Consider the following 14,542-nt stretch of genomic DNA (forward strand, 5'->3'; position numbering starts at 1 on the left):
CAGGGAGGAAAGTTTCCCTCTGACAACTGGCATACGCACTACTATGGCTCTGCGGCAGGCTCAAGGAGCACTGGGAAATGTAGTTTTCCAGCTCTACTGACATTTGTCAGAGCAGCTCAAAAAATTAAAGTAGGGGAGGTGCTGGACTCTATTGTGCTCCTGATAAGGGATGCAACAGGGTCTGAAGTGGCCTTGGAATTAACTAAATTATTTCCCAAGAATTTTAGCAATAGTTCCAATTTTCCAAGCCTGACTGGGGGAAATCTCCACAACAAGGGCCACCACAGCCAATTTCCCAGTCTGATACAACCTTGCACAAACCTTCCAACCATACAGCATTGCTGATACAAACAAAAATGCCCCATTTATACCTCTTGCACTCCATCCCACCTATAAACAAAGTCTTACTTCCTTCTATGTGAGCCTGTGGATTCTTGTAAAGATGTTCAATCCGTCCCGTGTTAAAAGAGCTAGATCTACGGACAATTCCATGCACCTGTAATTTAAAAGATGCAGCACAGGTCTTTTAGTTCATCGATGTTTTACTATGTGGTTGAAAATGTTGCTATAAATTGTGCTACCAATGTGATTAGGTTGGAATTCACTAGCCCTACAGACAAGTTACAGATGGGTAACTAATAAATGTTTTCTGGTGTCAGGGCCAAACTAGATGCGATGGGTATGTCAGTTTTACAATACAAAACTGTCTCAACCACTTAGGGTGGGGCCAAAGGGGCAATGGAGACAAGTCCAGAACCCTCCCCACCATCACCACCTGCAGCTTCCCTCCTCACAGCCCTACTCTCCAGCAGGTTTTCTTCTTAGCTGAGCTCACATTCTATAAGTAACCTTTGCTGGGGGGAAAGCTCTAAGGGAAACGGGCCGAATGGAAGTCATGGCAGGGGGAGGCTTCTGCGTTCCTCATCCCTATGACCCTTGCCATTGAAATCAGCCACCACCATTCTTGCTCTCTCTGATTGGGACAGTACACATGGATATGCCACTATTATATATTGTTTGATCCTCAGACGCATCTGATGCCATAATAAATGTGTTTGTCTTAGGTGCATTAGTATCTTTAGTGACTTTACTATAGGAGCAGTAAGGATAACAATTTAGACTGATGTTATTTGTGTCCCTCGCCCCACCAAGGGGTTGCAAGACCATTACTGAAGGGGGGAGGAGCTTTTACTAAATAGATACATAGCCCTTGTTCAAATAGACATATTTAGATTATAACACAAATAGGCTTTTTTCTTCATTTTTACAACGAAGTACCACTGAAATAAACACATTTTACATCCTTATTAAATAGTTTGCAATATGGTAGTGTCTTTGATTCTGCTGCTGTTGCCCAATTATCTTTCCTACTCTCTTGTGTTTATGCAAAACCACATGTTTTCTGAGTTCAAAACATCACAACCACTGGGTACACAAGTAGCAGAGATACTTGCAATATCACTTTATTACGACAGTGTTCAGATATAGAAACATATAAAGAATATTTTGTAGAGGCAATACAGAATGAGAACTTCTTGTACTGGTCATGAGAACTGAAGCATCCTCAAGAACAAAGGCATTGTTATACTCTCTTGACAGCCAGAAGGATGAGGGTTGAGCACAGTGAGGGGACACAAGTTTTCCATTCTTTCATCAAAGCAAACTGCTGGTTCTTTGTAGGCCAACATCACAACACCAGATTCCAGATGGCACTTGTGTAGCTATTTGTTTTATTTCTTCATGTTAAGGTGGTTCCATGATCATAGTTTCAGGTGGTACTTAGGTCAAATGTAATACATTTAAGTTTTGCATTTTGAAACTAGCCTTTGATAAAAACAAAAAACAAAACCCTAACCGTTCTAACTGGGCTGCCCTGACCCAGTTCAGACATAACATTCCATGTTACAATGAACATTGGTTTACTGACGCAGCAACAAAGAATGAGTTCACATACCCCTTCTTCCCCGTTCTCTTCTTCTCACCTCCCCAACTTCAGAGGAGACTTTTAATTGGTTAAACCATAGCTTTCTGTGACATACTACCTAGGAAACTGTGGTTTAGCCCCTCCCTACAAACAAGAATTGCAAACCAAGATCTTTAAGAAGGCATTCTGAACAAAAATGTCGGCTAAATTATAGTTGGATAGAACATTAGAATGCTTAGATAAATTTGCTAAGATTTCAGACTAATGTCTCTAATTAGAATTTTAAAGACAAGCTAAGGAGTGGGAAGATGAAAAGAAAGTATACTTCTTTAAAACTGCTGCTGCCGATACTACTAAGCAATTTTTCAGTGCTAGTATGTACAAAAAAGAGGAAGAAAAGGGGTTACAAACTGACTATAAAAATTGATACTGGAGTAGGGGAGAGACACAGCAATATAAAGAAAGTAAGAGAAGCTAATGGAAGTTCAATAAAGGCTATGCTAAAGAAGTTGTGAAGGAGGACATGATATGACAAACAGAGAAGGCTAACCCTCCAAGAACACAGCATGGCATAACAAGGCTGCATTAGTGAACCATTTGGATTTTTAAAAATAATCTGGCACATAGTGCAGTATGTGCAAAATAACTGAATGTGGAGTGGCTGTCAAAGTACTACAAAAACAGCAGTTTAGCATCATACATCACAAGAAAGTAGCACTGCAAAAGTTCTAACATTATATGACTGCTCAAATGCAGTTCAATTTACTTTCTCTGCAGTCCACCTCCAAAGAACACACTTGTAACAATCTGAATAATTGCTTTCAGTTTGTTTAGTAGTTGAGAAACTGAAAGAATATGAGGATACAATCCCTTTTTCTACAAAAAAGGTCAACCTATTTCAGTAGCTATTTCAAAATGACCAACTTTTTCCTCCCTTTTTAATGTGATACAGTGCACCGTAATATACTCACTATTTTATTTTATTTTTTGCAGCTTTGCCTCACACAGGCTGCTGTTTATCTGAACATGCAGGAAGTGTGAAAAAACAGCTATACCCTGAGGATTGAAGGGATTCCACCATTAGACACTCTATGATAACTAGTACAATAAGCTGGCATGATTACAGGCCCTGTTGCACATTCTTTTCTAAAGTTTTGATTTGTTATCTAAGGTTGAGTGGAAAACATATGCGGAGAGGAATAGCAGCAAGGAAGCTCTTTCCAAATTATTCCATGAGTCTGCAGTCAGTCACTAAGACTAGTTACTCACCTCATAGCCCTTTTCCAGCAGGAACTCTGCCAAGTATGAGCCATCCTAAGAAGAGCACAGATAGGAAAATGTTAGAAACACAGCATCTGTGTATGGAGGTTTTAGGTTCTCCATGGCCTTAAAAATACTATAAATCATGACTGAATAGTTAACTAACATCATATATCTAATGTCCAGTTAACACAATACTTTGCATATAAATCAATGATATAGCATCTACCAAGAGAAAGCAACTTAGCTTTTCATGTCATAAATAATTCTTCTGTGGTTCATATTTTGGATATCACTTTTCTTCCCTGCACTTTTATATGCATTACAAAAAGAGTTGGTTTGTTCTCTGCTTACTATTGCCTTGCTTTTCATTGTCTATGCTAAATAATTTTCCCAATGTTATTATATAGGGATGCTATATACTGGCCTTTCCCAACCTGGTACCTTCCAGATGTTTTAGGCTACAATTCCCAGCATTCCTGACTATTAGCTAGTGGGATCAGTATATAAACCAGCAATGTGAGATTATGGAAACTGACAGCTTGCCTAGCACCTCTATCTGTGCAGGGAGAGAAAATATAACCAAAGCACAGATTAAGAGTAGAGTAAAACTTAACCCCGAGTCAGACCATGGCTGAAGACACCCCAGAAGCCCCCAAAAGGTATCAGTTATTTTCACTATGTCCTTCTTGTTCCAATTATTATTACTTTTTCATTTATATCAACCAAAATATACAAAATGAAACATAATCAAATGTTAAACTGATGTATATAATTGAATATACATCAATGTATCGTATGTATTGTGTGAGACACTGCCAGTTACATTTGAAATCATTCCAGCAACTACCCTCATGCAAAACCCTCTAGTTGGGCTATTCCCAGTGACTATTGTGATGCAATTTACACATCCAAGTGTACTATCACAGAGTTCAATGAGACTTAACACTATATTAAGTATGATTCAGACTGCAGCCTTAATGGTAATAAGGCTTATTCAGGTCCTTCACGTTATCTACACAAGTACTTGCTCTAATGATAGCAAAATTACAGAACGACTAAGAACAGGGCCAGTTACCTCTGCTAGAATACAATAAATACATCTTTTTGAAGATCAATTGGACAAGCTACTACAGTTGCGATACTCAAGCCTATCTGAAGTATACCCCTTAGAAACATTACAATATAACCAGTGCATCTAACTGAACCGACATAAGGAACTAATTTACAATGGAATATACTTTTAGTGTCACACCTGAAATCTCCTAGTTTAATATTTAATTTAGGAATTTTTCCACATAACAAGACAGGAGTGAGAGCAAAAAATGTATAGTAAGTCTCATCATTTGGTTTGGAATTTGAGATGCGTTATGTAGTACTAAAATGGTAGAGCTTCCCAGAGAACATTCACAGTATCACTGATAAAGCAATTAATAAATCCATACTGAGTGATAGGATTTCTTTAGAAACTTCTTAACATTTCTTAAGAAACTGACATATTGTTTTCTAGGCTTTTGTACACTAATGTGGAGAGAGACTAATGTGGAGAGAGACAGGAAAAATGAAGTCTTGGGTTATAAATAGTTATTCTGCCACATATGTCCCCCTGGCTATTAAATTGCCTGGGGTCACACAAAAATCCTACTGGTTTAGTTTCTAAGGTACCAAGTTCCATAAATATAACTATGTTACCATTCACTCAATACAAAGAAAGAAAGAAAGAAAGAAAGAAAGAAAGAAAGAAAGAAAGAAAGAAAGAAAGGTTATTTTCTGTTCTGAGTCAGTTTCACAACCTGTTAAAAACAGAGATGAACACAGTGAAGACAAAGAAAGAGGTAAGGAATAGAGGATCCTGATTATTCAGAATGTTGATGTGAAACAGACCTGCGGACAACTGTACCCTGTCAATAAGGTCTTGTTCTTCTCACCAGGGCTCTTTCTCAAACTTTCCAACCATACTGGAACATTTTGAACTAGCAGTAGCATTCACTTCCTTTGTACTTCCTTTCCAGGTCTATCAAGTGATAGAACATGACATGACAATGAGTGGGAAACAAGCAACAGTCAGAAACTACTGGTTTCTGATTGTAACACAGTACTGCTGTTTTGCTGTCTAGTACTCTCACACAATGCACACTACTGAAGGCTTTCTTCAAGATATAGTATCTCAATCTGTTTGTACCACTTCCCTTCTTTCTTTCAAGTGAGGCAGTGGTCAATGAACATCATACTCAAAAGATGGATTAAACTGTCATCCTATGTTTACAATTTACCTTGCTTCTAGACTTTCAGATAATCTAACTGAAAGTTAAGGATGCTACTAAAGTAGCAGTCTCCCCATTCACATTGTTAAAAAGTACATTTATAGTGCAACCTTATGACTGTTTATTCAGAATTAAGCTCCACTGAATTCAGTAGGATTTAGTCCCAGGTAAATTACTGTAGAAATTGTGGCCTTGGAGATAATTCACACTAAGGGGACATTGACTGATTGATTCGATTTTTAATCCATCAAATAACGAAAGTTCTGTGGGCAGATTACAAACATTGTACTGAGCCTTTGTGATTGGAAAACCTACATTTATATAAAAAGTACAGTCTCACAACTGTAGAAATAATTTGCCAAATCAGGTAAGAGATATTTTAGCATCACACTGCCAAACCACTTACAATGGGTTATGGTGTCATTCTCTTCCTGGAAGCCACCTTGAATCAAAGAGCCTTCCATGAATAGAAGGGCAGAACTGGATACAAACCAATGAGATCATCCTTTGCATTGAATAGTGCATGCTTCCATCCACATTCAGTCATCACTAGCCTAGAGTTATCTGTGAGCTTTGAAAAAAGTAGTTAGGGGCATGGGTTGCTCTTCACATTGCCCACTACCTCAGTTGTGGTAGCGGTTAAGCTTTCCAAAAGGCAAAGACTGTTGCCATTACTACCATTCCAAATTCTTGTATTCACAGAGGGTCCTCTGCCTGGGGCAAACCAGTCTTGTTTTTATGTCTCCTCTTTCCCCTGCAGTAGCTGGATAGTTCAACTCAAGATAGCATCAATTCTATGGGAGGGAGCACACACTGGGATTCTCCAGTTTCCTGTGTTAACATGACTTTTTGCCACAAGGAAGGAAAGAAATTGTACCCACAGCCCATATAGGAAGCTCTTGATCCTGTCCCAGAACCAAAAGGTACTCTTCAACAATCAGAATCCTTCCCTTTGCATCTCTCTCCCTTTTGGAATCACTTTTTCATAACCAAACTTAATTTTCTGACCATCAAGTTATTAAAGGACATTAAAGGAGTAGGTTGACCTTAAATTTAAGGGTGCATAATACAAGACTTCTTTATGTATGACAAACCCCACTCACCCACCCATCTGTAATATGGGAATAATGACAATGGCCTAACTTGTGGATTTGTAATGATTACTAACATAAAGAATGTGAAATGCTTAAACACCTAAGAACTACATTAATACTAAATATAATTCTCTAACACAATTATTAACATAATAGAAGGAATGGCAAAAAACATTTTCTTGACTTTTCCAGAATGTGGCATTCTGAAGCAATAGCAGCAGAAAACTTTTCCAAAAGCACTGTTTTTCAGAAAGAAACAATTGGAAAGAGGAAAGAAAATCAGCAGAAATCATTTTATTCCAAGAGCTAGTACTGTCTACTTCTAGACCTATTTCATTTATAGAAAATGCTTAGCCAAATAAGCTAACAAAATGGGGAGCAACATAAAGAAATAATACCTGATGATACAGAAGAGTAATTTATTCCTAGATTAAAAAAAAAAAAGAACATACAAATACATTCTACAACTAAGAAGTTGTATATGAACACACACACACACACACACAGGCTGTGTTCAGGCATCGTGCTAAACCACTGTCTGATCCAGCCTCGGACTCCTGCACTCCCTTCTCCCCCACTGCAGCTGCAAGGAGCAGTTTCACTTCCATTTTCCATTGATCACAGTTCAGTGTTTCATCCAAACCCTAAAAACTGTGCTTAAAACAAACCACAGTTATCCACAAGCCAGTAAACCACAAGCCAGCTTCATAACCCATTCAAAGCTGGATGGTTTCAAACAAATCATAGTTAACATTAACCACAGTTTGTCAGTTTGCATGACACAATAAAAGCAGTTGCATGTGGTTAAGAAAAATGGAACTGAATATTTCCAAACTCCACATAGCTGCACCAGGAGAAGAAAGCGGAAGGGGAAGCACACAAGCCCAAGGGCTGCTGTAGCTCATTCTTGTTATGCTAAATTATAGTTTAGTGTGATGCCTGAATGCAGCAAGTAAGAAGTTATTTTAAAGTCCCCTTTATTTTCATTTCACTACTGGGGAATATAAATGCCATATGAAGTTTTAAATCTAAGAACACTTTTTGTCAGCATAATTGCTTTCATTTATAGTCACCAAGCTCTTCAATCAACTGGATTTAAAAACACAGCTCCTCTAGGAGTGCAGATGCCCTCCCATATGCCTTAACCCTAGATCCTAGTTCCCCTTCTTACTCACCCCATTATGATAATTACAGAGTACATATTCCTAATTTAACTCTCCATCTCAGATCTATCTGGCAGAAGGAATGACTTGGAAGCCCATGGTACCTGATCACTTGTTTAGCCTGATATGCATATTTTTAGCATATTACTATAAACCATAAGACAGGGTCACTCTGCTGAAGTAGTTACTAAAGCTGATTGCAGTACAATATCTTCTTCAATAGAGCAATATCAGTGGAAGAATCTGTATTTAAAATGTTGAGTGCAAAATTAAAATGAAGCAGGAAGGAAGTTTTCTGCTTGCTAAACTTTCCTGCAAAATTCACATAAATTTCATAGTTTTTTCATGTATATTCCACAGGAGGGATGTTAAATTGGAATTAGTCCCAAGTCACCAAAAATCTGATATATTCTGCAAGTTTCAGAGTAAAATACAATATGCTCTCCCAAACATATTTTTGTGGACATACAAATTGTACACATATCAAGTCCTTGGAGAGTTGAAGAAAAGATTTATGCTTTTCCTCACACACAATTTAGAGAGATGATACACTAGTTCAGGGACAGGCAACCAGGTACCCTCCAGATGTTCCAGACTACAACTCCAATAATCCTGATCATTAGCTATGCTGGCTGGGGCTGATGGAAGTTGTAGTCCAAAAATGTGGCGGGCACCAGATTGTCTACCCCTAGGCTTGTGAAATATCAGTGCTGATTTTCTTTACAGTTGCTAATGAATGCTACCTTAGTAGTTTACCATAATATAGGAATGCACAAGAATTTATTTTTCAGGGCAGTGAGTTTTGCAGTAAATTTAAAAGCACAAGCACTCAAAATAAAGGCATGGATTCTTATGTGCAGTTCTACCTGTAAAGAAATCTATAACACACCCACTGAAAAATGGTTTGGGTAGAAACATACAATTCTGGTCAGGCTGTGATTTGTGGAGGAAATTTCTAATACTGCGTGCTATGTGCGAGCCACTTCCAACTTGAATATGCAACTTCCAATTGGCCTGAGAAATTCTTACCTGCCTTGGCCCCACTCGGATATTTGTTAGCTCACTACAAGTGATGTTCCACTCGGATATTTGTTAGCTCACTACAAGTGATGTTCAGAGGCATCACTTAGAAAGCATTCATTCATTTGAGGATTAGTTTTATCCAGGCCCCAAACAAACCTCAAGGTCTTGGATCAGTAAGCATGCAGTAGGTCATGCAGTGCCATTGAGCCCAACCTAAAACCCTGATAATCATTCTGGGTGATGAACCAGCTGAGTATCCTCAACTGATCTTGTTCCAAAGTGATTGTTGGGGCTGCTATCAACTATTAATTTTTTTAGAAGATTTATATTCCTCAGGCGAGGAATATAAATTTCTTCAGGCAATCACACGTACACCAGAAGAGCTAAAATAATATTTTAAATATTAAAGTAGATTATTTCATTGAAATATTTTCTCTTAAATATTAAAACAAAAAATAGTATCACATAAAACAAGAGCAGCAAAGTAAAACCAATATATATAAAACTGAAGGTCTAAAATGCCCAAGGTAACTGATGATATCAGGCTTAGTGCCAAGTAAGCTTCCTTTGGGAGAGCATTCTAGGTGCCATAACTGAGAAGGTCCTATCATGGGTCCACCCACATCACCTCTGGGGAAAGGTTGGGGAAAACCCCCATAAGGGCCTCCAAGGCAGATTTTTGTAACCAAGCAGGTTCATGTGAAAGAAAGTAGACCGTAACATATATGGGTCCTAAGTTGTTTAAGGCTTTAAATTTAAAAACCTTGAGTAGGGCCTGAAATGGACTGGGAGAAAGTACAGTTGTGTTCCATATACCTGGTTCCAGTTAGTACCTATTATATTACAAACTGTAGTTTCTGAACCATGTTCAATGGCAACCCAACATACAATGTAGTAATCAAAACGGGACATTATCAGAGGCTCTTTCTGTCGAGGAGAGGATGTTGCCAGGACACCAGCCTTAGCTGATGAAAAGCATTTCTTGCCACCAAGGCAATTTGAGCCTCCAAAGATATGGCTCGATCTACTAGAACCTCCAGACTCCATATCTGGTCCTTCAGGGGCAGTGCAACTCTATCCATGACAGACTAACTGCCATCTCCCAGTACAGATGAATCACCTATCAAGAGGATCTCCATCTTACTGGGATGGAGATTTAATTTATTGGCCTTCATACATTCTATTACTGATTCCAAAGACTGGTTTAGCACTTCCACAGTTTCACAGTTTGATGAAAAAGAGAAATAAAATTAGGTATCATTATTATATGACACCACATTCTTGATGCTCTCAGCTATTTTGTGTAGAAGCTGAACAGTATGGGAGAAAATATGTGTAGATAACACAGTGGTGTCTGAGAAGGAGGATTTTGGATTTATTTGGCACTGGGGAACATTCTAAGAGAATCTGGGTGTCCTGTACAAAAGGGATGAGCTTCACATGATCCAGAATGAAACCAGATTGCTGGAACCCAATATCAAAAAGGTGGTGGAGCAATTTTTAAAATGACTCCTGGGGAAAGCAGACAGAAGCAGAGGAGCATCCAATTTGGGATAAATCACCATAAGGATGACGGTGAAAATGTTTCTGATCATCCAAGTACAGAGGGGGGAGCACTAGGCAATGAGCCTAGTGGATATACCACTCAGACAAAGGGCCATACAGAAAAATGCACATGCCAAAGACATTTGAAGAGGGATACCATGTATATGTATTTATATTCTAATGCAAGAAGCCTCCAGGCTAAGAAAGGGAAGCTGCAATGCTTGGTTTTAAAGGAGAACATCGATATAGTGGACATGATGGAAACTTGTTGGTATGGTGAGAAGCAGTGAAATACAGTTATATCTGGATGTAGCAGAGAAGGTCACACTGGGGACATCAAAAAGGGCATGAAGTCAAACAAAATAAAAATCTTAAATGTGGCAGACTCCTCTACAGAAGTGCTGTGAGTGGTAATACCAGTCTCTAAAAGTTATTTAGTCCTGGGGACATATTATTGCCCCCACCCCCAATCAAAATGCTGAGAATGACCTTGAGATGGGAGAATGAAATCAGAGAGACATCAGAGTGGGAAAGTGTTGTAGTAATGGTTGTCTCCAATTACCCTCACAAGGGCTCCAGCCCTTTGATCATTTTGGTCAATTGTCCCAAGGTAATGGAATCATCTCTTCAATAAGGTTTGGAGATGTTCCAATCTTCTTGTTTGTAAAACTTACCTCTTTCAAAGACCTTTTGTTGCTCATTGGACATGGTGACTCTGTGTTACTGCTGCTGCCAATTGATGGTATTTATTGATTACTGGTTTTTGCTTTATATTTCATTAGAAGCTACTTCTAGTACTTTTATAAAAGTAGGTTACAACTGCAAAGCAAAAAATAGAATTTTACAAGGTCCTTTTCTTCAGCTAGTAGAAAGGGCTGATTATATAATTTAAATCACAAAGTTGTATGAAATGTAGTACAACATAGATTACCTTTACTCTCTATTTCAGTATACTTGGTTGGGTCTTGGTTGGTTGAATTTGGTTTGGGTATAGAATGAGCTTTTTTTAGATCTGGCCAGTCTGTTCTGGTCAGCCTCCATGCTCCTCCTGTTCTGCCTAGGATGTCTGTCAGCCTACATGTTCTGAGGTTGACGGGCATCCCAATAGGATTGCACCTTAAGGCTATCTTCTCTACTCGAGGTGTGAGACAAGAGTGTGTATTAGCGCCCACTTTATTTAGGTTGCAATCCTACTGAGATAGTCAGCAGCCTCTGAAGTCGGAGGCTGCCAAGTATCCAATGCAGGGTGGAAATAGCACAGAGGCGATCCTCACCTCTGTGCTCTGGCTGCCCTGCGTTTTTGGCTAGATGGCCGATTTTGTCTGTCTATCTGAGGCTTAGGGGAGGGGGAGGGAAGGAAGCCGTGCGCACATAGGAAGCTGCGTAAAGCAGCTTCTGTGGCCTCCCCCCCAGAGACTGCCCCCTTTTCCCCATCTCCGCGCCCCATTTCCGAGCATGGAGATGTCACTGGTGCCGAGAAAACCATGCCAGCTACAAGAGGGTGGCAAGCACAGTTTCTGGGAACCACGTTCAGAGCCCTGGCTCTAACCTTGGTTCCCAGAAACAAAAATATCCTATGGCCCTCTAGGCAGTGTGTAGTGGCCATAGGATTGCTCCCTCCATGTATTTCTAAATGACCTAGTTCCTTTATTAAATTCTCATGCCCCCAAACTAGTTGCCACACAGGTACCATTGTTGCTATATGCTGATGATTCTATTATCACAATCAAGGCTGGGACTATATCGTTTGTTGAAGGCCTTTGCCCATTTTTGTGATGTTAATCATTAGGTTATAGATTATACAAAAACCAAGTTCTTAGTTTTTAAAAAACAGAAAATTATATAGCTGGGCTCTCAATGGAAATCCAGTTAATAAGTGTATTATAAGTACCTGGGTATTTATTTTCATCATACTTTAAAATGGAGCCTTCAAAGATCTTCTGCACTCTTCTTGGCACGTAATAGCCTAGCAGCACTCCAAAGATTCTATTTTTCAAAGGGTGGTTGATTAATACAAATGGTTTTATAGCTATTTTGTGCTAAGATTATAACCCTGCTCTTATATGAGGTAGCCGTTTGGATAAAGGGCATAAATAATGAAGTTGAAATTCTCCAGTCACTCTTCCTCAGAACAATTCTTAGAGGCCCTAGGTATGTGGCTAATGTAGTCTTGTGCTTGGAAACTGGATTAAACTCCATAATATGTACAGCTTGGGCATTTATTCTATCTAGACAGATTTAAAGAAAAATTAACCAACAGGACTCATGCTACTGTTCTATGATCTGGCAAAACTTGTAGAAAAAAGATGGTTGAAGGTACACTGTAAAATAATGGAGACAGGTATTTCTCCATTTTTTCTTTGGGCAAGGAAAGGGTAAAAGAACTTCTTCTGTTAAAATTGTACGATATTGAACAGCAAAATGTGATATTCCTGTCAGCTAAATTTTGTTCTCCTTCTATTTGTGACATCCAGTCCCCAATGGGAGCAAAGGGTCTAACTATCTAAAAACAGTTCATGTGTATGAGCCGTGGGTTGCATTTTGTTGTTGTTCAGTCGTGTCCGACTCTTCGTGACCCCATGGACCATAGCACGCCAGGCCTTCCTGTCCTGCGCTCTCTCCCGGAGTGTGCTCAAGTTCATATTCATTGCATCGGTGATGCTATCTAGCCATCTCATCCTCTGCCGTCCCCTTCTCCTTTTTCCTTCAGTCTTTCCCAGCATCAGGGTCTTTTCCAGAGAGTTTTCTCTTCGCATTAGGTGGCCAAAATATCTGAGCTTCAGCTTCAGTATCTGTCCTTCCAATGAGCACTCAGGGTTGATTTCCTTTAGTATGGACTGATTTGACCTCCTTGCAGTCCAGGGGACTCGTAAGAGTCTTCTCTAGCACCACAGTTCGAAAGCATCAATTCTTCAGCGCTCAGCCTTCCTTAGAGTCCAGCTCTCACAGCCATACATTACTACTGGGAAAACCATAGCTTTGATTAGACGGACCTTTGTTGGCAAGGTGATGTCTCTGCTTCTTACTATGTTGTCTAGGTTGGCCATAGCTTTCCTCCCAAGGAGCAAGCGTCTTTTAATTTCATGGCTACAGTCACGGTCTGCGGTGATCTTGGAGCTCAAGAAAGTAAAATCTGTCACTGCTTCCATTTCTTCCCCTTCTATATGCCAGGAAGTGATGGGGCCAGATGCCATGATCTTAGTTTTTTTAATGTGGAGTTTCAAACCAGCTTTTGCACTCTCCTCTTTCACCCTCAACAAGAGGCTCTTGAGATCCTCTTCGCTTTCTGCCATTAGGGTGGTATCGTCTGCATATCGGAGGTTGTTGATAATTCTCCCAGCAATCTTAATTCCGACCTGTGATTCATCCAACCCAGCATTTCTCATGATGTACTCTGCATATAAGTTAAATAAGCAGGGTGACAATATGCAGCCTTGTCGTACTCCTTTCCCAATTTTGAACCACTCAGTTGTTCCATGTCTGGTTCTTACTGTTGCTTCTTGACCCTCGTACAGGTTTCTCAGGAGACAGGTAAGGTGGTCTGGTACTCCCATCACTTTAAGAATTTGCCACAGTTTGTTGTGATCCACACAATCAAAGGCTTTAGCGTAGTCAATGAAGCAGAAATAGATGTTTTTCTGGAATTCTCTCGCTTTCTCCATGATGCAGCGAATGTTGGCGATTTGATCTCTAGTTCCTCTGCCTCTTTGAAACCCAGCTTGTACTTCTGGTAGTTCTTGGTTCGCATACTGCTGAAGCCTAGCTTGTAGGATTTTGAGCATCACCTTGCTGCCATGTGAAATGAGCGCAATTGTACGGTAGTTTGAACACTCTTTGGCGTTGCCCTTCTTTGGAATTGGAATGTAAACTGACCTTTTCTAGTCTTGCGGCCATTGCTGAGTGTTCCAAATTTGTTGGCATATTGAATGCAGCACTTTAACAGCATCATCTTTTAGGATTTTAAATAGCTCGGCTGGAATACTGTCATCTCCGCTGGCTTTGTTGTTAGTAATGCTTCCTAAGGCCCACTTGACTTCACTCTCTAGGATGTCCGGCTCAAGTTCAGTGACCGCACTATCATGGCTATCAGGGACATTCAGATCTTTCCTGTATAGTTCTTCTGTGTATTCTTTCCACCTCTTCTTAATCTCATCTGCTTCTGTTAGGTCCCTGCCTTCTTTGTCCTTGATCATGCCCGTCTTTGCACAAAACGTTCCCTTGAGATCTCCAATTTTCTTGAAGAGATCTCTAGTCTTTCCCATTCTGTTG

At 39.7% G+C, this 14,542-nt stretch overlaps 1 protein-coding gene across 10 annotated transcripts in view; it reads right to left on the bottom strand.

The window, feature by feature from the left end:
- GMDS (GDP-mannose 4,6-dehydratase) overlaps positions 1–14,542 on the bottom strand; it is a 453,335-nt gene that overhangs the window by 398,610 nt on the left and 40,183 nt on the right. For all 10 annotated transcript variants that reach the window (XR_014790260.1, XR_014790259.1, XM_084850473.1 and 7 more), the window contains 2 exons: positions 3,194–3,238; positions 409–496 (listed from right to left, as the gene is read on the bottom strand). Coding sequence is in view for 6 of the 10 variants with exons in the window: in XM_084850473.1 (XP_084706599.1) it covers positions 409–496; positions 3,194–3,238 (133 nt within the window). In the remaining 4 variants the exon portion in view is untranslated. The remainder of the gene's footprint in view (positions 1–408; positions 497–3,193; positions 3,239–14,542) is intronic.

The sequence above is a fragment of the Heloderma suspectum genome, chromosome 4 (genome assembly GCF_057233095.1).
Source record: "Heloderma suspectum isolate Gila_16-S chromosome 4, 16-S_ref, whole genome shotgun sequence".
NCBI classification, from domain to species: domain Eukaryota; kingdom Metazoa; phylum Chordata; class Lepidosauria; order Squamata; family Helodermatidae; genus Heloderma; species Heloderma suspectum.